General features: G+C 44.2%; 1 protein-coding gene across 1 annotated transcript in view; it reads left to right on the top strand.

The window, feature by feature from the left end:
• Positions 1–25,972, top strand: part of mical3a (microtubule associated monooxygenase, calponin and LIM domain containing 3a) — a 385,628-nt gene that overhangs the window by 163,088 nt on the left and 196,568 nt on the right. Inside the window, exons 10-12 of the mRNA XM_048607801.1 lie at positions 3,777–3,903; positions 4,395–4,485; positions 20,371–20,518. Of these exons, the coding sequence (XP_048463758.1) occupies positions 3,777–3,903; positions 4,395–4,485; positions 20,371–20,518 (366 nt within the window). The remainder of the gene's footprint in view (positions 1–3,776; positions 3,904–4,394; positions 4,486–20,370; positions 20,519–25,972) is intronic.

The following is a 25,972-nucleotide window of genomic DNA, read 5'->3' as shown; positions in this document are numbered from 1 at the left end:
GAAGAAGGGTCTAGGCCTGAAACGTCAGCTTTCCTGCTCCTCTGATGCTGCTTGGCCTGCTGTGTTCATCCAGCTCTACACCTTGTTATCTCTATGGTAGAAGATGATGTTTGGTGACATGTTGAATGCTTTTGGTTAGCTGTGTGATGGAGTTCAGTGGCAAGTTCTAGATGAACCAGTACACACAGCCAACATGCGTAGGTTATTATCAACTCCAATTTTGAGGCTTCCATTTCTAAACTGGCATGCAGCCAATCAACAGTGTGGTACTACCACCTTCCTATTCAACTCAGATTATGGAGGTACCTGCAGCTTTTTGTGTATAGCTGAATTCTTAGTGTCGGGGTGGGGGGTAGGGTGTAATGACTTTACCCTCTTCTCAAAACAGGGCGTGTGCAGCCCCTGATTAATGCATGAGGCTTTGAACTCCGTGTCTAGTTCTTTCTCGACCACAATCAGTAAGAATACAGATGCGACAACACCTCATCCACAATAATGCTCAACACCGGTGCCCTGCCAGGCTGTGTACTCAGCCCCTTACTGTGTTCCTTATGACTCTCTGGCCAAATTGCACACCAGCTCCATTGACAAGTTTGCTGACGACACCACCATTGTAGGTTGGATCTTAAACAATGACGAGACAGAGTACAGAAAAGAGATTGAGTGCTTAGCAGCATGGTGTAAAGACAACAATCTTTCCATGAACGTCAGCAAAACAAAGGAGCTGGTCATGGACTTCAGGAAGCAGAGTGGAGGGCATGCCGCTGTCTGCATCAGCGGTGCTGAGGTGGTGATCGTTGAGAGCATCAAGTTCCTGGGAATGATGATCACCAACAGTGCATCCTGGTCCACCCACGATGACGCAATGGTCAAGAAAGCACAACAACATTTCTACTTCCTCAGGAGGCTAAGAAGTTTTGGCATGACCACAAGGACTCTTACCAACTTTTACAGATGCCCCATAGAAAGTATCCTATCTGGATGCATCACAACATGGTATGGCAACTGCTGTTCCCAAGACCTCAAGAAACTATAAAGAGCTGTGAACATCCTCCGGCACTTCCGCCATCTGCAATCTGACCTCACTACCAAAGACATATTTTCCTCCCCATCCTTATCTGCTTTCCGGAGGGACCACTCTCTCCGTGACTCCCTTGTCTGCTCCACACTCCCCACCAACCCCACCACCCCCGCACTTTGCCCTGCAACCGCAGGAAGTGCTACACCTGCCTCTACACCTCCCCCTTCACCCCCATCCCAGGCCCCAAGAAGACCTTCCACATCAAACAGATGTTCACCTGCACATCTGCTAATGTGGTATACTGTATCTGCTGTTCCCGATGTGACCTCCTCTACATCGGGGAAACCAAGCGGAGGCTTGGGGACCTCTTTGCAGAACACCTACGCTCAGTTCGCGACAAACGACTGCACCTCCGAGTCGCAAACCATTTCAACTCCCCCTCCCACTCCTTGGACGGCATGTCCATCCTGGGCCTCCGAGAGTGCCACAATGATGCCACCCGAAGGTTGCAGGAACAGCACCTCATATTTCGCTTGGGAACCCTTCAGCCCAATGGTATCAATGTGGACTTCACAAGCTTCAAAATCTCCCCTCCCCCGACCGCATCCCAAAACCAGCCCAGCTCATCCCCGCCTCCCTAATTTGTCCTTCCTCCCACCTATCCACTCCTCCTACCTCAAGCCCTACCCCCATCTCCTACCTACCAGCCCCATCCCGCCTCCTTGACCTGTCTGTCCTTCCTGGACTGACCTATCCCCTCCCTACCTCCCCACCTACACTCACCTTTACTGGTTGCATCCCTGCCTCTTTGACCTGTCTGTCTCCTCTCCACCTATCTTCTCCTTTGTCCATCTTCTATCCACCTCCCCCTCTCTCCCTATTTATTTCAGAACCTCCTTCCCCTCCTCCAAACGTCAGACCCAAAAAGTCAGCTTTCCTGCTTCTCTGATGCTGCTTGGCCTGCTGTGTTCGTCTAGCTCTACACCTTGTTATCTCAGATTCTCTGACATCGGCTGTCCCCACTATATCTCCTCTCACAATCCATCACCAGCTTTCTATCCACTGACTTCATCTATACTTCCCACTGACACGGGAAAGCAAAGCAACCAACATAATCGAAGACCCCTCCCATCCTGGTTATACAGTCTTTCAACCTCTTCTGTTGGGCAGAAGATTTAAAGATTTGATTCAAGGTTCAAGAACAGCTTCTTCCCTCCTGTTATCAGACTTTTTAACGGACGTCTCAAATGTTAATTCTGGTCTCTCTGTCTGTCTGTCTGTCTGTCTGTCTGTCTCTCTCTCTCTCTCTCTCTCTCTCTCCCCCTCTCTCCCTCCCTCTCTCTCTATCTTCTCTGTGGCTGTAACAATGTATTCTGCAGTCTGTTCTGCAGCCTTATTTACTTTATACAATCTGCCTGTACAGCACTTTTCGCTGCATCTCGGTACATGAGGCAACAATAAAGTAATCAATCAATCTCTCTTCTGAGTCATAGGTTCAGTGCCAATATACTACAGTAACATTGTTGTGTTGTTGGAGGTACTGCTGACAGACAAGAAATTGAACAGAGAACCTTCCACCAACATGGGAAGATGTAAAAGATTCTGTGGCACTATTTTGAGAAAGAGGAGGGAGGTTCATAGAATCAAAAAATCATAAAGTACAGAAGAGACCCTTCAGTCCATCACGTATTTATCACCAAAATATATATACTATCTACATCAGTCCCACTTCCTTACACTGGGCTCATAACCTTGAATGTTATGGCACTTCAAGTGCTCATCCAAGTACTTTTTTAAAGAATGTGAGGTTTCCAGTCTCAACCAACACCATTCCAGATTTCCACTACCCACTGGTGAAAAAGGTTTCCCTCAAATCACCTCTAAATCTCCTGCCTTTCCGTTTAAAATCATGCCCTCTTTCACGAAGGGGAACAGCTGCCTTCTGTTTACCCTGTCCATGCCCCTCATAATCTTATACACTTCTATCAGGTCTCCTAAAGAAAATAACCCAAGATTATCCAGTCTTTCTTCAAAGCTGAAATGTGCCATCCCAGGCAACATCCTGGTGAATCTGGGATAACAAGGTGTAGAGCTGAATGAACACAGCAGGCCAAGCAGCATCAGAGGAGCAGGAAAGCTGATGTTTCGGGTCTGGACTCTTCTGATTCTGGTGAATCTCCTCTGCACCTCCTCCTGTGCAATCACATCCTTCCTATAATGGTGATTACCAGAACTGCACGCAGTACTCCAGCTGTGACCTAAACAAAGTCCTGTACAGCTCCAACATAATCTTGAACAAAAACAAAGTTGCTGGAAAAGCTCAGCAGGTCTGGCAGCATCTGTGGAGGAGAAAACAGAGTTAACGTTTCGGGTCCGGTGACCCTTCCTCAGAACATAATCTTCCAACATAATCTTCCTGCTTTTATAACCTAAGCCTCGATTGATCACGACTAGCACTCCATATGCATTCTTAACTAACCTATTATCCTGTCCTCCTGCCTTCAAGGATCTGTGGCATAGCAAAGTTCTCCACATTCTGCTGTCCAGTACTCAGATCGGAAGCAGCATCATAAAAAGCAGGTGATCTGGTCATTATCCTGTTGCTGTTTGTCTATTGGCTGTTGAGTTTCCAACATTACCACAGTGACTTTACTTCAAGCATATTTCATTGGCTACAAGGCATTTGAAAATATTTAGTGGTTATGAGAAGCGCTATTTAAATGCAAGTTATTCTTCTATTTTAACTCATTTTCAGGGAAAGTATTTACAGGTTACTGCCTCAGACCACACCATCGAACATCAGCAAGAACTACAACCTCTACAGTATTGACCCTGTCACTCGCTACCCCAAGGTCAACATTCACGTGCTAGATGAAAATCAGGTGAGTGTCTTCACCTACTTGCACCAGCAAAACAAAAAGCGCCACCTCCCTCCAACCTTGACTAAACTCCCAACCAGCCTCATCAAAATGCCTCCGACCCTGTCTAACCACCCTCCGACCCTGTCTAACCACCCTCCGACCCTGTCTAAACACCCTCCGACCCTGTCTAACCACCCTCCGACCCTGTCTAAACACCCCCTGACCATGTCCAAACTCCCCCCCGACGTTGTCCAAACTCCACCCCACCCCCACCGATGCTGTCCAAATACCCCCTGATCCTGTCTAAACTCGCGCCCCTGACCCTGTCTAAACTCCTGCCCCTTGACCCTGGCACAAAGTAGCTCGCACTTTGTACCATTCTGTCCTGTTCGGTGTTAATATGAACCTGCCCTCTGGAATGTTGTAGACACAAATATTGTCATGGTTTTTATTTTATCTCTGCTGAAGGCTCCTATGATGCAGAGGCCCTGACTGTATCTCCTTATTACCAGGTGCGGCACTTGTATAATACCGGAGAGCAAAAGAACCTGCCAGGATCAGAAACTGCGGTTATTCCAAGATCACCAAAGTTTAAACAAAGTGGTGAGCAGACAAAGCAGAGGATTGAATAAGCAAATGAAAAATTCATAGAAACAGTAGCAACATGGATATGGAGTTTGCTGAGTGACAGGAAATGGAGAGCAATTGTTAAAGGATCTTTTTTGGGCTTGGGGGAAGGTTTATAGCTGGGTTCTCCAGGTGTCATTGTTCGGATCCTTGCTTCTCCTGTTAGATATTAATGATTTGGACCTTGGTGTACAGGGCACAACTTCAATGGTTACTTTTAAGCATTGTAACCTATGAAGAAGATATTGCAGGACTTCAAAAGGATATAGATCACCTGATGAACTGTGCAGACTGGTCATAGATTCATACAGCACGGAAACAGACTCTTCAGTCCAACCAGTCCATGCTGAACATTATCCCAAACTAAAGTAGTCCCTGCCTGCTCCTGGCCCATGTACCTCCAAGCCTTTTGTATTCATGTACTTATCCAAATGTCTTTTAAATGTTGTAATGTACCCACATCCACCACCTCCTCAGGATGTTCATTCCACATGTGAACCACCCTCTGTGTAAAAAAATTTGCCCCTCATATCTTTTTTAAATCTCTTCCCTCTCACCTTATAAATATACCCCCTAGTCTTGAAATCCCCCACCCGAGGGAAAATACAATTACCATTAACTCTATTTATACCCATGATTATTTTATAAACTTCTATAAGGTTGCCTGTCAACCTCCTATGCTCCAGTGGAAAAAGTCCCAGCCTATCCAGCTTTTCTTTTTAACTCAAATCTTCTGTACCCGGCAACATCCTGGTAAATCTCTTCTGAACTCTCTCCAGCTTAACAACATCCTTCCTATAACTGAGTGACCAGAACTGGACACAGTATTCCAGAAGAGGCCTCACCAATGTCCTATACAACCTCAACATGACTTCTCAACTCCTATGCTCAAAAGAACTGAGAAATGAAGGCAAGCGTGCCAAAAGCCTTTCTAACAATCTTGTCTATATGTGACGCAAACTTCAAAGTATTATGCACCTGAACTCCTAGGTCCCTCTGTGCTACAACACTATCCGAGGCCCTACTATTAATTGTATAAGCCCTATCCCTTGTTTGTTGTACCAAAATGCAATACCTTGCACTTATCCATTTTGAACTCCATCTGCTATTTTTCAGCCCATTGATCCTTTTGATCAAGATCCGTTTGTAATCTTAGAAAACCTTCCACACCATCTACAATGCCACCAATTTTAATGTTGTCCTCAAACTATTAACAATGCCTTCTTTATTCTCATCCAAATCATTTATATAAATGACAAACAAAAGAGGACCCAGAACCGATCCCTGTAGAACACTGCTGGTGACAGGCCTCCAGTCTGAAAAGCAACCCTACAGCATCACTCTCTGTCTCCTACTGTTTAGCCAATTATGTAAACAATTGGCAAGTTCACCCTGAATCCCAAGTGACCTAACTTTATTAATTAGTCTAACATGCGGAATCTTGTCTATTGCTCTGCCCTCATTAATCTTTTTGGTAACTTTCTCAAAAAAACTCAATCAAGTTTGTGAGACACAGTTTTCCTCACACAAAACCATGCTGACTATCAATTTTTGCCTCTCTAAATGAACATAAATCCTACCTTTTATATTACCTCCAACAATTTACCCACAACCGGAAGTCAGACTCACAGGTCTGTAGTTCCCCAGTTTCTCCTTACAACCTTTTTTAAACATTAGCCAGCCTCCAGTCATCAGGCACCTCACCTGTAGTTATAGATGATGCAAACAAAAAAATTTCTGCAAGGGGTCTCACAATTTCTCTCTTACTTCCCACAATGTTCTAGGGTACATTAGATTAGGTCTCGGACATTTATCCATTTTTATATTCTCTAAGACCTCCTGACCTTCCTCTTCTGTAATGTGAGCTGTTTTTAAAACGGTTATTTCTCTGCGTTCTCTAATCCCAATTTATTTCTCCACAGTAAAAACTAACGCGAAATATTGATTTGGTATATCTCCCACCTCCTGGGGTTCAACACGAAGACAACCTCCTTGATCTTTAAGGGGCTTTACCCTCTCTGTAGTTACCCTCTTGTTCTTAATGTATTTTCCTTAACCTTATCTGCCAATGCTTTCTCATATCCTCTGTTTGCCTTCCTGATTTCTTTCTTAAGAATGCCCCTACACTCTTTATATTGATTAAGAATCATAGAATCCCTACAGTGTGGAAACAGGCCATTCGGCCCAACAAGTCCACACCTCTGAAGAGCATCCCACCCAGATCCATCCCCCTATCCTCTCCCACACCTGGAGTTTTATGATTACCTGAGATTCAACTGAATCAAGTTGTCTATATGTAAAGTAAGATTCTCTTTTATTCTTGACTAAAATTCAATTTTTTAATTCATCCATTGTGACAGTAACTAATCAAATCAAATATATATTAATGTTTTATGTGTGGGAACGAAATGGGATACCTCCAAGTTTGCATATGACACAAAGCTGCTTGGGAGGGTGAGCTGCAAGGAGGATGCAGGGATGCTTCAGTGACATTTGGACAAGTTGAATGAGTGGGCAAATGCTTGGCAGATGAGGTATAATACGGATAAATCTAAGGATATACACTTTGGTAGCCAAAACAGGTTTATATTGAATGGTGATAGATTGGAAAAAGAGAAGTTGCATCAAGACCTGGTGTCCTTATACACCAGTAGCTGAAAGTAAGCATGCAAGCACAGCATACAGAAAAGAGGCAAATGGTATGTGGACTTTTGCAAGAGAATTTGAATACAGGAATGGGGATGTGATTCTGCAATTGTATAGGACCTTGGTGAGACCACACTTGGAGTATTATGTGCAGTTTTGTTCTCCTTAGCTGAGGAAGGATGTTCTGGCCATTGAGGGAGGTTAGTGAAAGTTTACAGACTGATCCCTGGGATGGAAGGACTGGCATATGTAAGGAAACTAGATTGATTAGGACTGTATTCATTGGAGTTCAGAAAAATGAAGGGGGAATCACACAGATCTTATAAAATTCCAACAGGAATAAACAGGTCAAATGTAGGAAGGATCTTCTGGTAACAGGAGAGTCCAGAACCAGGGATCACAGTTTAAGGATATGGGTGGGGACTGAGATGAGGAGAGATTTCTTCACCCAGAGAGCAGTGAGCCTGTGGAATTCATTGGCAGAGGAAGACAAAGAGGCCAAAACATTGAACGTTTTGAAGAATGAATTGGATACAGTTCTTAAAGCTAAAGGGATCAAAGGGTATGGGGAGAAAGTGGGAACAGGCAATGGAATTGGATGATCAGACATGATTGTATTGAATGGCTGAATGCCCAACTCCTCCTATTTTCTAAGATTCTAACTAATTCTGCGAAGCTCCTTCCACTACACTGTCAGACAGTCTATTCCAGATCCAAACTCTCTGACCATGCGAAAAGGTTTCCCCTTGTGTGCCGTTGTTTTATTGATGATTACCTGAAAAGCATTTTGTTCTCAAAGCATCGATCAGTGGGAAAAGTTTCACCCTTCTCCTCTATCTAGCCCTCTCATGAATATCAACACCTTGATCAATCTCTTCTTGACACTTTCTCTAAAGAGAAAGATTCTAACTTCTCCAATTTATCTTCATAACTGAACATTCCCATCCTTGGCCACTCTTGTGAATCTTTTCTGCTCTCTCTCTTTTTTCATAGAAAGAATTCATAGAATCCCTACAGTGTGGAAACAGGCCATTCAGCCCAACAAGTCCACACTGCCCCTCTGAAGAGCACCCCACCCAGACCCAAAACTCCAGCATTTCCCTTGTCTAACCCAACCTAAACATCCCTGAACACTATGGGCAAACTAGCATAGCCAATCCACCTAGCCTGCACATCTTTGGATTGTGGGAGGAAACTGGAGCACCCGGAGGAAACCCGCACAGACATGGGGAGAATGTGCAAACTCCACTTGGACAGTCGCCTGAGGCTGGAATCAAACCCGGGTCCCTGGCACTGTGAGGCAGCAGTGCTAACCACTGAGCCACTATGCCACCCCTCTCCAGTACCTTAATATCCTTCATAAAGTGCAAGGCTCAGAATTGAACACAGTACTCCAGCTGAGGCCAAACTCGTTCTTATACACGTTTACTATTACTTATGTGTTCTGGTGCTCTGTGTTCTCATTGATTAAAGCCAAGGATACAGTGTGCTTTAATAACTGGTCTCTCTCCCTTATCCTTTCACCTTTAATGACTGATGCACAGATGCTCCCATTTCCCTTTGCTTTTGAGTCTCCTTTAAAGTCGTATCCTTCTTTTTGTATTCCATGTTCTTCCGCACACCCCCCCCATAATATTGCTACTCTTTGTTTCTTTTCTACCAAACGATTCCCTACCTGTGTTAGTGCATTATCCCCATTCTATGTGCTTTAATTTTACATGAAAAGAGGTTGAGTAGGTTAGGATTATTTACATTAGAAAGACGGGGGTTGAGGGGGGACCTGATTGAGGTCTACAAAATCATGAGAGGTATAGACAGGGTGGATAGCAAGAAGCTTTTTCCCCAGAGTGGGGGACTTAATTACTAGGGGTCACGAGTTCAAGGTGAGAGGGGAAAAGTTTAAGGGAGATACGCGTGGAAAATTCTTTACGCAGAGGGTGGTAGGTGCCTGGAACACGTTGCCAGCGGAGGTGGTAGAGGCGGGCACGATAGCGTCATTTAAGATGTATGTAGACAGATACATGAATGGGCAGGGAGCAGAGGGATACAGATCCTTGGAAAATAGGTGACAGGTTTAGATAGAGGATCAGGATCTCAGCAGGCTTGGGGGGCCGAAGGGCCTGTTCCTGTGCTGTAATTTTCTTTGTTCTTTGTTCTTTGTTTACATGCTACTGTCTTATGTGGGACTTTACTGAAAATCCAAGTAAACCACATTCACCAGCTCCGTCTTATCAACACTACAAGTCACATCCTTGAAAAATTCCAATAGATTTGTCAAGCACAACTTCCCTTTTGTAAATCCATGCCGATTTTGTCTGATCCTCTCACTGTTTTCCAAGTGCTGTGCTATTAAATCCTTTAAAATGAACTGTAGCATCTTCCCCACTATTGATTTCAGGGAATCAATCTGTAATTCCCGATTTTCTCTTTATGTCCTTTTGTAAATAATGGGGTTACATCAGCAACTCTCCTGTCCATAGGAACCCTTCCATAATCTATTGAATCTTGAAAGATGATCACCAATCCATCCACTATTTCTATGGCCACTTCCTTAAGAACTTTGGAACGTAGACTATTGGGCTGTGGGAATTAATCAACCTTTAATCCCATCAATTTCCCCAACACGTTTCCCTATTAATACTGATTTCTTCAGTTCTTCTCTCTCACTAGACCATATGTTCCCCATTACTTTTGGGACATTACTTCTGTCCTCCTTTGTGAAGACAAAACCAAAGTATGTACTTAATTGGTCTGCCCGTTGTTTGCCATTATGACCTCTCCTGTTTCTGACTGTAGGGGACCGACATTTGTCTTCACTAATCTTTTTCTTTTCACATACTTATTAAAGCTTTTACAATCAGTTGTATTTTATTTACAAGATTACTCTATTTTCCTCATAGAGTCATAGAGCCATAGAGATGTTCAGCATGAAAACACCATGCCAACCAGATATCCTAAATTAATGTAGTCCCATTTGCGGGCATTTCGCCCATATCCCTCTAAACCCTTAGTATTCATGTCCCTGCCAAAATGCCCTTTAAATATTGTAATTGTACCAGCCTTCTCCACTTCCTCTAGCAACTTACTCCATACACACACCACCCTCTGCATGAAAATGTTGCCCCTTAGACCCCTTTTAAATTTTCCCCCCCTCACCGTAAACCTATGCTCTCTAGTTTTGGACTCCCCTACCCTGGGGAAAAGACCTTGGCTGTTCACCCTATCCATGATCCTCTTCTTAATCAGTCCCTTTGTCCTCCTTTGCCAAAATCTAAATTGCTCCCAAACCTCAATTCTGTTTTTTTTAAAGCCAATTTATATGCTTGTTGGATCTGAAACTATCCCTAATTTCCTTAGTTGCCTTGGTTGAAACCTCCCATTTTATTTTTGTGCCAGGAAGGAATGAACAATTGTTGCAGTTCCTTCGTGTACTGTTTAAATATTTGTCATTGCCTATCCACCATAATCCTTAATGTTCCACAGTTTGTCACAGACAGCTCACACTTTATACCATTGTAGTTTCTTTTATTTAGTTAGAGGAACCTAGTCTCAGAATCAACTATGTCATTTTCCAGCTTAATGAAGAATTCTGTCATTCTGGCAGTCTTCCCCAAAGGGCCTCCCACAGTGTCATAGAGTCATAGAATCGTACAGCATGGAAACAGGCTGTTCAGTCCAACTTGTCCATGCCAACAAGGTTTCCTAAACTGAACTACCCCCATTTGCCTGTATTTGGCCTTCTAATGCTTTCCTATTCATGTACCTATCCAGATGTCTTTTAACTGTAATTGTACCCACTTCTACCACTTCCTCTGGCAGCTCATTCCATACATGCACCACCCTCTGTGGGAAAAGGTTGACCCTCAGGTCCCTTTTAAATCTTTCTTCTTTCATCTTAAACCTACCCTCTCAAGTTTTGAACTCTCCTACCCTGGGGAAAAACCTCGGCTATTCATCTTATCTATGCCTCTCATGATTCTATAAACTACTATAAGGTCATCCCTCAGCCTCCTATGCTCCAGGGGAAAAAGTCTCATCTTATTTAACCCCTCCAATGACTCAACCCTTCCAGTCTTGGTAATATCCTTGTAAATGTTTTCTGCCCCTTTTCCAGTTTACTAACATCATTTACTCTAGCAGGACGACTAGAATTGTAGGCAGTACTCCAAATGTGACCTTAGCAATGTCTTGTACAGAGTAACATGATGACCAATTCCTATAGTCAATGCGGTGACTGATGAAGATAAGCATGCCAAACACCTTCTTCATCACCCAGTCTATTATGATGCCATTTTTAAGGAATTATCTACTTGCACCCCCAGTTTCTCCACTCGACAACACTCCACTGAACCCTACCATTAATTGTGTAAGTTCTACCCTAGTTTACCTTACCAAAATGCAACACCTCGCATTTACCTGAATTAAACTCCATCTGCCATTCCTCAGCCCACTGGCCCAGTTGATCAAGATCCCGTTATACTCTCAGATAAGCTTCTTCACTATCTAGTTTACCACCAGTTTTGGTGCCATCCACAAACTTACTAACTTTCTGTATTATCAGCCAAATTGTTTATAGAACTGATGAGCAACATTGGACCCAGCATCAATCCTTGCGACACACTGCTGGTCATAGGCCTCCGGTCTGACATAACTCTCTACCACTACCACCCTCTGTCTCCTATCGTCAAGCCAATTTTGTACCCAATTTAGTAGTTCTCCCTGGACCTAATGAGATCTAACCTTACTAACCAGTCTACCATATGGAACCTTGTCAAAGTCCTTGCTACATGTAGAGAGCATGTACTGCTCTGCCTTCACCTATCTTGGTCACCTCTTCAAAAACCTCAATCAAATTTGTGAGACACAATTTCCCATGCACAAAGTCATGCTGACTATCCCTAATTAGCTCCTTCCTTTCCAAATGCGTGTAAATCCTGTCCCTGGTCTGTAGCTCCCTGGCTTTTCCCTACAGCCTTTCTTAAATAATGGCACAACATTAGCCACCTTTTAGTTTTCCGGCACCTCACCTGTGGCTGTCAATGATACAAATATCTCTGCTAGGGGCCCTGCAATTTCTCCCCTAGCTTTCCACAGTGTCCTGGGCTACTCTTGGTCAGATCCTGGAGATTTATCTACCTTTATGAATTTTAAGATCTTCAGTACCTCCTCTTCTGCAATGTGGACTCTTTTCATTGTTTATTTCCCTGAGTTCCCTAGCTTCCAATCATTCTCTACTGTAAGCACTGATGAGAAATATTCATTTAGGATCTCAACCGTTTCCTGTGGTCCCACGCATTGCTAGTCTCGTTGATCTTTAAGGGGTCCTCTTCTTTCCCTGGTTACTCTTTTGCCCTTAATAAAGTAGTAGAATCCTTTTGAATTCTTTTTTCCCCTATCTGCCAAAGGTATCTCAGGTTCCCTCTTTGCACTCCTGATTTCCCTTTTAAGTTTCCTCCTACACCCCCTCTACAAGGGATTTACTTGATCCCAGCTGTCTATACATGACATATGCTTCCTTTTTCTTGACCAGGGCCTCAATAACTCTAGTCATCCAGGGTTTCCTATTCTTGCCAGCCTTACCCTTCGCACTAACAAGAACATGCTGGTGCTGAACTCTTGTTATTACGTATTTGAAAGCTTCCCACTTACCAAATGTCCCTTTACCTGCAAACGGCTGCCCCAATCAACTTTCGAAAGTTCCTGTTTAAGACCATCAAAATTGGCCTTGCCCCCATTTTTGAATTTTAACTTGTAGACCAGGCTTATTCATTTCTGTAACTAATTTAAAACTAATAGACTTATGATCAGTGGTCCCAAAATGCTCCCCCACTACCACCTCATTCACTTGCCCTGCTTTATTTCTCAAAGGGAGCTTGAGTTTTGCCCCTCGTCTAGTAGGGCCATTTACATATTGATTGAGAAAATATTCCTGAACACACTTAACAAATCCCTCCCCACCCAAGCCCTAAACACCCAATCTTTCTTGGAAAGTTAAAATCCCCTACTATTATGACCCTGTTATTCTTACAGCAATAGCAGTCTCCCTATATACTTGCTCCTCTATATCCCGATGACTGTTGGGGGGCCTACAGTACAATCCTTTTTAATTCTCAGTTCTACCCATACAGTTTCACTGGATGATCCCTCAGGCAATATCATCTCTAAGTACTGCCATGATAGAATCACAGAATCCCTACAGTATGGAAGCAGGCCATTGGGCCCATAGAACCCACACCCAACCCTCTGAAGAGCATCCACCTTGACCCATCCCCCTACCCTATCCTACCCTATCCCCTACCTTATCCCTGTAACTCTGCATTTCCCATGGCTAATCCACCTAAACTGCACATCCCTGGACACTATGGGCAATTAAGCACAGCCAATCCACCTAACCTGCATATCCTTGGACTGTGGGAGGAAACAGTCGCCCAAGGGTGGTATGGAATCTGGGTCCCTGGTGCTGTGAGGCAGCAGTGCTAACCACTGGACCACTGTGCCACACCAATGTTTTCCCGAATCAAAAATGTCATTCCCCCTCCTCTTTTTGCCCCCTCCCCTTTATCCTGCCTGTAGCATTTATACTCAAGAACATTGAGCTGCCAATGTCTGTCCTGTCGTCCCTCAGCCATGTTTCTGTAATAACAATGATATACCAGTCACATGTTGCCATCCATGTCCTGAGTTCATTTGCCTTAACTGTCAGGCCTCTTGCATTAAAGTAAATACAGTTTAATTCATCAGTCTTCTCTTGTTCCCCACCATGCTCTTGCCTGCCTTACCTATTTAACTTCCTCTCATTAAGTTAGATTCATAGATTCATATAGTGCAGAAAAGGCTTTTCGGCCCATCTAGTCTTCACCAGCATAACTACCACTAAAAGTGCACATGTCCTGATTTCTTGCACTTGTCCCATATCCTTGAATGTAATGATATTTGAAGAACTTATCCAAATTTTTTTTAAAGGTTGTAAGGTTTACAGCCTCCACTACCTTCCCAGGCAGTGCATTCCAGATTCCCACCACCCACTGAGTGAAAAAAGAATTTTTCCAAATCCACTCTGAATCTCCTGCCCCTTACCCTAAAACTACGCCCTCTCGTGATTAACCCCTCAATCAAGGAGAACAGCTGCTCTCTATTCACCCTGTCTGTGCCCCTCATAATCTTATCCACCTCAGTCATGTCCCTTTCAGTCTTCTCTGCTCTAAAGAAAGCAATCCAAGCCTATCTATTCTCTCCTTATAGTGCAATTTCTTCATTCCAGGCAACACCCTGGTGAACCTCCTTGGAGGAAGTCAACCTCCCGTCTAGTGCTATCACATCCTTCCTGTAGTGAGGTGACCAGAACTGCACACATACTCCAGTTGTGGCCTGATCAACGCTCTGTACAATTCCAACATTAACTCCTTGCTCTTATATTCAATGCTACAACTGATGAAAGCAAGTGTCCCATATGCTTTCTTAAGTATCTTATTCACATGCACTGCTGACTTCAGGGACCTGTGAATAATTACCCAGGATCTCTCTGTTCCTGTAAGCTACCCGGGGTCCTGCCATCCATTAAATACTCCCTCATCTTGTTTCTTCTTCCAAAATGCATCACCTTGCACTTATCAGGGTTGAATACCATCTACAAGTAGTCTGCCCATCTGACGAACCCATCTATATCTTCTTGTAACCTATAACCAGCTTCTTCGCTAATAACCACTCTACCAATCATGGTGTCATTTGCAAATTTGCTCAACATTCCCCCCACATTTTCATCTATATCATTTATGTATGTAACAAACAATAAGAGTCTTTGTGGTGCGCAACCGGGCAGTGGCCTCCAGTCACTCAAACGGCATTCTAACACTACCTTTTGTGGCCTATTACTAAGACAGTTTTCTGATTTATCTTGCCAAGTTTCCCTCAATTCCATGTGCTTTAACCTTCTCAATCAGTCTCCAATGTGGGACCTTGTCAAAAGCTTTGCTAAAATCCATATAAAGGTCAACTAAACTTCCCTCATCCACACACTTGATCACATTTCCAAAAAATTCTCACAGGTTTGTTAGGAAGGACCTTCCTCTGACAAAACCATGCTGACTATCCCTAATTAACCCATGCCTTTCCAAGTGGGTATTAATTCGTTCCTTCAGAATTTTCTCCAATTGCTTGCCTAACACAGTCATGAGACTCACCAGTTTGTAATTTTCTGGTTCATCTCTAGTTGGTTCCTCAACATATTGTTCCAGAGAACCATTCTGATCATACTCCAGGAATTTCTGTTCTACTGTATTGTTCCTGATTTGATTGGCCCAATCCAAATGCAGAATCTTTTTTTAAGAAGAGTATATCACTGTACCAGGGCCTTCAGCCCACCATGTCTGTGCTGATCGTGATACCGTTCTAAACTAATCCCATCTGCCTGCATGTGTTACATAGCCCTTTATTCTCTGCCTGTTCATGTGTCTATCTAAATTCCTCTTAAGCATTGCTGTCATATCTATTTCTATCATCTCCCCTTGTAGTGCATTCCTGGCACCTACCACTCTCAGCATAAAAAAAACTTCCTTGCACATCTCCTTTGAACTTCCCCTCTCTCACCTTACACCTATGTCCCCTAGTATTCCACCCTGGGAACATTTTCACCCTGGGAAAAAGACTCTGACTGTCCATCTTATCCATGCTTGTTATAATTTTATGTATTTCTATCAGGTCACCCTCCACCGCTGACAGAAGGTATCTAAGTTTGTCCAACCTCCCCTTGTAGCTAATGCACTCCAATCCAGGCAACAATATAGTAGACCTCTTTTGCACCCTCTCCAAAGCCTCCACATCCTTCCTATAATGCAGTGAACAGAACTGCATACAATACTCCAAATATGGCCTGACTAAAGTCTTATAACATGACTTGCCAACTTTTATATTCAGTGTCCTGACTGATGAAGGCAAGAATGCCATATGCTTACTTTACCACCTTATCCACCTGTGTTGCTACTTTCAGGAGCTATACTTGCACCCCAAGAACCCTGCCATTTACTGTATGACTGTATACTGTATATTTATATCACCCATAATTAAAACTGTACCTTCATTGCTTTCATCTCTAATTTTTTGTTTTCTGCGCTTCCCTAACATTTCCACCACAGTTTGGGGTTCAATCTATGATCCCCACTATCATTTTCTGCCCCTAGGTGTTTTTAAGCTCAACCCATACAAAGTCAATTTCATCAGAGTTAATATTCTTCCTCTCTATAGTGTTAATTTCCTCTTTTTTACCAGCAATGCTACCCCACCTCCTTTTTCTTTTTGTCTGTCCTCCTTAAAAATTGGATACCCTTGGATATTCATTAACAATCTCTGGTCACCTAGCAGCTGCATCTCAATAATCCCATCTGTTTCATATTTGTTTATATCTATTTGTGTGACTTATTCATCCACTTTATTATGAATGCTTTTTGTATTGAGACACAAATCCTTAACATTTTTAATGTTCTTAGTCCTGTTCATATTATTTTGCACTGTGGTTCTGTTTGATTGTGGCCCTTGAATTCTCTGCCTATCACTTTTTTTATTTCCGAATCTGTCTTTTATTTTTACCCTTATTTCCTTCTGTTCTATCACACAGTATAGGTTCCCATTCCCCCGCCATTTCAGTTTAAACTCTCGAACTGCACCACAGATACTCTGGAATGTACTGTCAGAGAGTGTGGTGGTGGCAGGTTCATTTGTGTGAAGAGATGTCAGTATCTCCCATTATTGATGGCCCTTCCCGTATATCTGTTCCCTTCCCTCATAGCTGCTCCCTTATCTCCATATTGACTTCCTTCCTTCTGTATCTACCCTTCACATCCCATATTGTCTCCTGTCTCTGATGACTACCCCCATATTCGTATCCATTACCTTTGTTCCATCTGGAATCATCTTCCCTCTATTGACTTGCTGTATTGCGCACCCCCCTACCCCTCCCACGCCATATTGATCCTAACCAGACCAAGTTTTATCTCCCTCAACCATATTGACACTGCCCTCTCCAGTATCGACTCCACTCCCCAGCGGCATATCAACTGTCTTTGCATGAATTAACCCACTATCTCTCTGTATCAGCTTCTATCTCTCTGTATCAGCTCCTTTCTCTTTGTATCAGCCCGTACTCTCTGTATCAGCTCCTATCTCTCTGTCGTCTGCTGTCTCTACGTATCAGCTCCCATCTCTCCACATCAGCTCCCCTCTCTCTCTATCAGCTCCCCTCTCTCTCTATCAGCTCCCCTCTCTCTGTATCATTTCACATCTCTCCATATCGGGTCCCCTCTTCATTATCAGCTCCCGTTTCTCCAAATCTGCTTCCCCCTCTCTTTGTGTCTGCTCCCCTCGTCCCCAGATCAGTTTACCCCTCTCTCTGTATTAACTTTCCTCATTTCATATCTGCTTTCCCCATTCCCATATCTGCTCCCCCTCATTCCCAAGTCAGTTCCCGTCTCTTTGTATTGGCTTCCCTAATCCCATATTTGCTTCCCTCATTCCCACATCACCTTCTCTCATTCCAAATCATCTCCCTTCGTCCTGTCAGCTCCCTCGTCCTCTGTCAGTTCCCTGTACCCGCATTTGATCCCCCAGTCACGTATCAGCTCTCCTCACCCTGTATCAGGCCACTTTTCTGCGTATCAACTCCCTTATCCATGTTTCCTCATCCTGTATCCATTCCGTCATCCTGTATTTGTTCCGTTATCCCATATCTGTTCCCTCATTCACGAATCACCACCCCAGTCCCGTATCAACAGCCCTCATCCTGTATCACCTTTCCTCTCTTTGTATTGGCTCCCCTCTCTCTGTTTCGACTCCCCTCATCCTTTATTGACCCCCACACCCCGTATTGGCTTATCACCTTTCCTGTCTCTGTATCTGCTTCCCATGACCCATATTGCTTTCCCGTGTCAGCTTTCCTCTCTCCGTATTGCCTTTCCTGTCTCTGTGTCTGCTTCTGTCATTCTTTCTCTCTGTATCACCTCCCTTCATCCTGTATCACTCCTCTCTCTGTATCAGCTTTCCCTTCTCTGTATTTACTCCCCCTTGCCTGTTTCGGCTCCCTTCTCTGTATTTTTTAAAAAATGTATTCATGGGATGAGGGAGTCACTAGCTGGCCAGCATTTATTGCCCATCCCTAATTGCCCAGAGGGCAGTTAAGAGTCAATCACATTGCTGTGAGTCTGAAGTCATAGTGAACTAGATGGGTTTCCACTCCCTTCATCCCATGTCAGCTCTCCTCATCCCATGTCAGCTCCCTTTCCAAACATCCACTTACTTCTCCCCACATTGGCTCCATCTGCTCAAATTTGATTTGATTTAATTTGGTTTGATTTATTATTGTCACAGTTGGATACAAAATTGGTTTGAAGATAGGAGACAGAGGGTGGTGGTGGAGGGTTGTTTTTCGGACTGGAGGCCTGTGACCAGTGGTGTGTCACAAAGATCGGTGCTGGGTCCACTGATTTTTGTCATTTATATAAACAATTTGTATGTGACTGTAGGAGGTATGGTTAGTAAGTTTGCAGATGGCATCAAAATTGGTGGCGTAGTGGAAGTACAAAAGGTTATCTCAGTACAACAGGACCTTGATCAGATGGGCAGATGGGCAAATGGGCCAAGGAGTGGCAGATAGAGTTTAATTTAGATAAGTGTGAGGTCTTGCATTTTGGTAAGATCTTTCCAGATGCATGTAAATCCTATCCCTCAGAATCCCTTCCAACAACTTACCCACCACTGACATCAGGCTCCCTTGCTTTTCCTTTCCATCTTTCTTAAATAATGGCACCATATTAGCTAACTTCCAATCTTGCAGCACCTCAACTGTGCTTATCCATGATAGAAATATCATAGCAAGGGGCCCAGCAGTCTCTTTCGTAGCATCCCACAAAGTTCTGGGATACACCTGATCAGGTCCCGGGGATTCATCCACTTTTATGTGTTTTAAGACATCCAGCACCGGCTCTTTCTGTAATATGGACACTTTTCAAGATATCACCATTTATTTCCCCAAGTTCTCGGACTTCCATATCCTTTTCTACATTAAACACTGATGTGAAATACTCATTTAAAATCTCACCCAAATCCAGTGGTTCGACACATAGATGACCTTGTTGATCTTTAAGATTCGATAACCAGCTCCTTCATTTTGCTGACATTGAGAGAGAGTTTGTTGTCTTTACACCGTGTCACTAAGCTGTCTGACTCGTCATTGTTTAAGATCCAACCCATTATGGTGGTGTCATCATCAAACTTGTAAATGGAGTTGGAGCAGAATTTGGCCACACAGTCATGAGTGTATAAGGAGTATAGTAAAGGACTGAGTACACAGCCTTGAGGTGAACCCATGTTGAGGATTATCATGGAGGAGGTGTTGTTGCATATCCTTACTGATTGCGGTTTGTGAATCAGGAAGTTGAGGATCCAGTTGTAGAGGGGGGAGCAGAGTCCTAGGTCTCGGATTTTGGAGATGAGTTTGGTTGGACTATGGTGTTGAAGGCAGAGCTAAAGTCAATAAATAGGAGTCTGACGTAGGTGTCCTTGTTATCCAGATATTCCAGGGATGAGTGTAGGGCCAGGGAGATGACGTCTGCCATGGACCTGTTGCGACGGTGGGGGAATTGTAGTGGATCAAGGCAATCTGGGAGGCTGGAGTTGATGTGTGCCATTACTAACCTCTCGAATGATGGATATCAGAGCCACCGGGCGGTATTCATTAAGGCACGCTGCCTGATTTTTCTTTGCCACCGGGATGATAGTGGTCTTCTTGAAGCAGGTGGGAAGCATATCCACTACCTTCTACTCGTATTGGCTCTTCTCCTCATGTATCCAACCTCATCTTTACAAATTGACTCCCTTATCCCATAATGGTTCCCTTCCTTTGTATCCGCTCGCATTTCCTCATTTCAACTCCACTCAACTTATATCTTCTCCCCTTGTCTCATATTCGCTCTGTACTCTCTCTATTGACAACCCTTTCCTGTGTCTGCTCCCTTCCCCATATATCCACTGTCCTATTTCTGTATCCACTGCAATCATTCCATTGCCATTTCCATCATCCTGTATCAATTCCCCTCATCATGTATTGACTCCATTCTCTCTGTATCGACTCCCCTCATTCTGTGTTGCTCCCCCCTCCTTCCCCACCTGTATTGACTCCCCTCATCCAATATCAACTCCCCTCATTCTGTATCCTTTCTGTTTTTGCAGACTCTTTGGCCCGATCGAATAAACTACTCGCTTGGTGCCAGAAGCAGACCCAGGGGTATAAGAATGTCAATGTGATCGACCTGACCACGTCATGGAAAAGCGGCCTGGCACTTTGCGCTATCATCCACCGTTACCGGCCAGACCTAATGTGAGTGCTCTGTGCAACCTAACACCACACTGGAAAAGATCCCAATAGATTAGCCTCCTGGAATCCTTGATATCGAAACATCTGATCAAACTGTTGCTTATTTCCTAATTGTGTTTGCCACAAATGCTTGATGCAACCATCATTTTCAGTTCGTAGATTCATGGATTCATAGAGCACAGAAAAGGCCCTTCAGCCCATAGAGTCTGCACTGATATAACTACCACTAAAAGTGCTCTAATCCTAATTTCCTGCACTTGTGCCATATCCTTGAATGTTATGATATTTGAAGTGCCCATCAAAACATTTTTTAAGGTTCATATGGTTTCTGGCCTCTTAGTGGAAACATCTTCTCCATATCCACTCTACCCAGGCCTCTCAGTATTCTGAAAGCTTGAATCAGATCCCCTTCATCCTTCTAAACTCCTTCAAGTACAGACCCAGAGGCCTCAGCTGCTCCTCATATGACAAGCCCTTCATCCACAGAATCATTCTTGTGGACCTTCACCAACGCTAGCACATCCTTCCTTAGATACGAGGCCCAAAACTGCTCACCACATTCCAAATGCAATCTAACCATAGCCTTAGATAGCCTCAGCAGTATCCCTGCTCTTGTATTCTCGCCCTCTTAAAATGAATATCAACATTACATTTGCTTTCCTAACCGCCAGTTAAACCTGTACGTTAACCTTCAGAGAATTCTGAATTTGTACTTCCAAGATCCTTTGAGCTGCGGAGTTCTGAGGCCTTCCCCCATTTAGGAAATAGTCTACACTTCTACTCTTCCTGCCAAAGTGTATAGCGTCACACCACATTGCATTCCATCTGCTGCTACTTTGCCCACTTGCCTAGCCTGTCCAAGTTCTTCTGCAGCCTCTCCACTTCCTCAACATTACCTGCCCCTCCACCTATCCTGCAAACTGAGCAATGATACATTCAGTTACTTTATCCAGATCATTAATGTATAATGTGAACAATTGCGCTACCAGTTCTGATCATTGCGGAACTCCACCAGTTGCCAGCTGCCATTCTGAGAAATGATCCCATTTGTCCCTGCTCTCTGCCTTCTGGTGGTCAGCAAATCTTCTATTCATGCCAATACCTTGCCCCTAACACCATGAGCTCTTGCGTAGTAACCTCCTGTGTGGCACCTTGTCAGAGGCTGACTGGAAATCCAAATAGATCACGTCCTTTGCGTTGCCTAACTTGCTTGTTACCTCCTCAAAGAATTCTAAAGATCTTGTCAGGCATGACTTCCCCTTGACAAAGCTGTGCTGACTCTGCCTTATTTTACCATACTCTTTATCATGTGGGGAGGCGATGGCCTAGTAGTACCATCCCAGATTATTAATCCAGGAATCAGTCAATGTCCTAGGAATTGGGGCAGAAATCCAGCCATGACAGAACCTGAACTCAACGAAAGACAATCTGGAATTAAGAATCCAATGATGACCATGAAATCACTGCCAACTGCTGGACAAACTCACCCAGTCCACCGAAATCCGCCATCCTCACCCAGCCCAGCCACTTGCGGTTCCAGTCCCACAGCATTGTGGCTGACCCTCAACTCCCTCTGAGAGGCCTAGCAAGCCACTCAGTTGTGTCAGTTGCTACAAAGTCTCAAAGGAATGAAACCGGACAGGATCATCAGGCATCAACCAAGGCACCAGAAAAGGCAATGGCAGAAACAGCCCTGTCAACCTTGTAAAGTCCTCTTTACTAACATCTGAAGGGCATTGCCAAAATTGGGAAAGCTGTCTCACAGACTAGTCAAGCAACAGCCTGACATAGTCATAGTCATGGAATCATACCTTATGGACAGTGGGTCCCAGATACCATCACAGCATCCCCGGATATGCCCTGTCCCACTGTCCGAGGTGGCTGCACGGTGGTCTACAGTCGGGAGGGAGTTGCTCTGGCAGTCTTCATATTGACTGTGGACCCTATGAAGTCTCATGGCTTCAGGTTAAACTTGGGAATGGAAACCTCCTGCTGATAACCACATACCATCCTCCCCCAGCTGATGAATCAGAAAAACATGTGGAGAAAGCACTGTGGGTGGCAGGGGTGAAAAATGTGCTCCGGGTGTGGGAATTTCAGTGTCCACCACCAATAGTGGCTCAGCAGCAGCACTACTGACCAAGCTGGTCAGGTCCTAAAGGATGTTGCTGCTAGGCTTGTTCTGCAGCAGGTAGTGAGGGAACCAACAAAAGGGAAAAACACACCTTGCCAATCTGCCGGCTGCAGATGCAACTGTCCATGACAGTATCAGTAAGAGTGACCACCACACAGTCCCCACAGAGTCAGAGTGACGCCATCACACCAAGAACAGCCTCCATCATGCTGTGCAGCACCAGATTAGACTGATTGACCTGTAGTTTCCGTGTTTATCTCTTGCTCCCTTCTTGAACAATGGTAGCACGTTGTCCGTCATCCAATCCTCCGCTCCTCTCCTGTGGCCAGAGAAGAATTGAACATTTTTGCATGTGCGCCTGCTGTTTCTTCTCTTGCCTCACTCAACAACCTGGGATACTTGTATCTGGGCTTAGAGTAATTCTAAGTGAATGGCGTGAGGCTTGTGATAAGGTAATACAAAAACAGGTGGAAAGGCAAGTTGAGAAAGGAATACAAACAGATTTTAATAGTTAAACAAGTGGGCAAAAAGTTGACAATTAGAGTGTAAATAGGGAAAATGTGAAGTTCATTTTGGAAGGGAGATCAAAAGAACAATATTATTTAAATGAAGAAAATGCAAAAAGCTACAACACAAAGGGACTTGGAGGTACTTAGACATGAAACACAGCAAGTTAGCACACAGATGCAGCAGTAATCAGGAAGGCTAATGAAATGCTGGCCCTTCTTTCAAGGAGGTTGGAGTGAGGGAGCCTTGGTTCTCAAGAGAGGTCGAATGACTGGTTAAGAGGAAGAAGGATGCTTATATAAGGTTTAGGAAACAAGGATCGGAAAAGGCTCTAGAGTGATACAGGTTATCCAGGAAGGAGCTGAAGAAAGGGCTTAGGAGAGCTATAAGGGGGCATGAGAAAACCTTGGCAGATAGGATCATGGAAAAGTCCAAGGCTTTTTGCATGTACGTGAAGAATAAGAGAATGACCAGAGAAAAGGTAGGGCCGATCAAGGATTGTAAAGGGAATTTGTGCACGGAGTCTAAAGAGATAAGAGAGGTCCTTAAGGAATACTTTTCTTCAGTATTTTCTAAACACGTGGCTACAGGGCTGGTGTAGGAGGGAGGGCTTCTATTATGTGGATAATTGGAGCACATTCTGGGGAAAGTGGGACCTGTACAGTAAGGACGGGTTGCACCTGAACCGGAAGGGCACAGATATCCTGGGAGGGAGGTTTGCTCGAGCTATACGGGAGGGTTTAAACTAGATTGACAGGGGGTGGGGAACCGGATTTATAATTCAAAGGATGAAGTATTCAGCCTTCCAACGGACACAACAGGGAGTGAGGTTGTTTATAAAGAAATGTGGTCGATGGAGCGTAATTGTGGACACAGAGATGCTTTGGGGTGTATATACTTCAATGCTAGAAGTATCAGAAATAAGGCGGATGAACTTAGAGCATGGGTCGGTACTTGGAACTTCGATGTTGTGGCCATTACAGAAACTTGGGTAACTCAGGGAGGGGAATGGTTGTTGGAAGTTCTGGGATTTAGATGCTTTAAAAGAAATAGGGAGATCGGAAAAAGAGGTGGGGGAGTGGCATTGCTAGTCAGGGCTAGTATAGCAGCTACTGAAAGGCAGTTCGAGAATGATATGTCTACAGAGTCAGTTTGGGTTGAGGTCCAGAACAAGAAAGGAGCAGTCACTTTGTTGGGGGTTTTTTACAGACCCCCTAACAGTTGCAGAGAAGTAGAGGAGCGGATTGGGAGGCAGATACTGGAAAGGTGCAGAAGTCACAGGGTTGTAGTCATGGGTGACTTCAACTTGCCAAATATTGATTGGAAACATTTTAGTTGTAATAGTTTAGATGGAGCTGATTTTGTCCAGTGCATTCAGGAAGGATTCCTGACACAGTATGTAGATAGACCAACACGAGGAGAGGCCACTTTGGATTTGGTGCTTGACAATGAACCGGGCCAAGTGTTAGACCTGTTGGTAGGAGAGCATTTTGGCGGTAGCAATCATAACTCTGTTACTTTTACAATAGTCATGGAAAAGGATAGGTACATACAGCAGGATAAGGTTTATAATTGGGGGAAGGGTAATTACAATTCAGTTAGGCAAGAACTGGGTAACATAAATTGGAAACAGATGCTGTCAGGGAAGAGCACGATTGAAATGTGGAGATTGTTTAAGGAATGCATACTGTGTGTACTCGATATGTTTGTCCCTCCCAGGCAGGGAAGATGCGGTCGAATGAGGGAGCCTTGGTTCTCAAGAGAGGTCGAACGACTGGTTAAAAGGAAGAAGGATGCTTATATAAGTTTTAGGAAACAGGGAACGGAAAGTCTCTCGAGGAATACAAGTTATCGAGGAAGGAGCTGAAGAAAGGGCTTAGGAGAGCTATAAGGGGGCATGAGAAAACCTTGGCAGATAGGATCAAGGAAAAGTCCAAGGCTTTTTACACGTACGTGAGGAATAAGAGAATGACCAAAGAAAGGGTAAGGCCAATCAAGGATTGTAAAGGGAATTTGTGCACGGAGCCTAAAGGGACAGGAGATGTCCTTGATGAATACCTTTCTTCAGTATTCACAACTGAGAGGCTCTTAGCTGTGGAGGAGGACAGTGTGAGACAGGCTGATCGGCTAGAGGAGGTCGATGTTAGTAAGGAAGATGTGCTAGGAATTTTGAGGAAGTTAAAGATAGAGAAGTCCCCCGGGCCTGATCGGATTTATCCAAAGATTCTATGGGAAGCGAGGGGATACCACTAGACCATTGCCTCCCCTCAAAATGTACAAGATTCTTAAGGGACTGGACAGGACAAATGCTGAGATAATGTTTCCCCTCATGGGAGAGTCTATGACCAGAGGGCATAGTCTCAGAATAAAGGGGTACCAATTTCAGACTGAGATGTGGAGGAATTTCTTCTCTCAGAGGGTTGTGAGTCTTTGAAATGCCTTAGCAGAGAGCTGTGGGGATAGGATTCCTTGTTTACATTTAAGGCTGAGATAGATAGATTCTTGATCAAACAGGAATTGATGGATATGAGGTAAAGGCAGGAAAGTAGATGCGAGGAATGTCGAATCAGCCATACCACCACTGAATGGCCGAACCGGCTCAAGGGACCGAACAGCCTACTCCTGTTCCTTTTCCTCATGCTCTTAATGTCCAATGTGTGGGGGTGAGACTAGTAGCAGTGCTGGGTGTGTGGCGATGAGGCTTGTGGCAATGCTGGACATGTGGGGGTGAAGTGAAGCTCTGTCTGAGGTGTGAATTTTGGTTGATAGAAATTGTTTGTGGGTGATGGAAGGGGCTTAAATTAAAAGAGATGAAG

The sequence above is a fragment of the Rhincodon typus genome, chromosome 18 (assembly GCF_021869965.1).
Source record: "Rhincodon typus isolate 14 chromosome 18, sRhiTyp1.1, whole genome shotgun sequence".
Taxonomy (NCBI): Eukaryota; Metazoa; Chordata; class Chondrichthyes; order Orectolobiformes; family Rhincodontidae; genus Rhincodon; species Rhincodon typus.
This window is presented reverse-complemented; position numbering and strand designations above follow the sequence as displayed.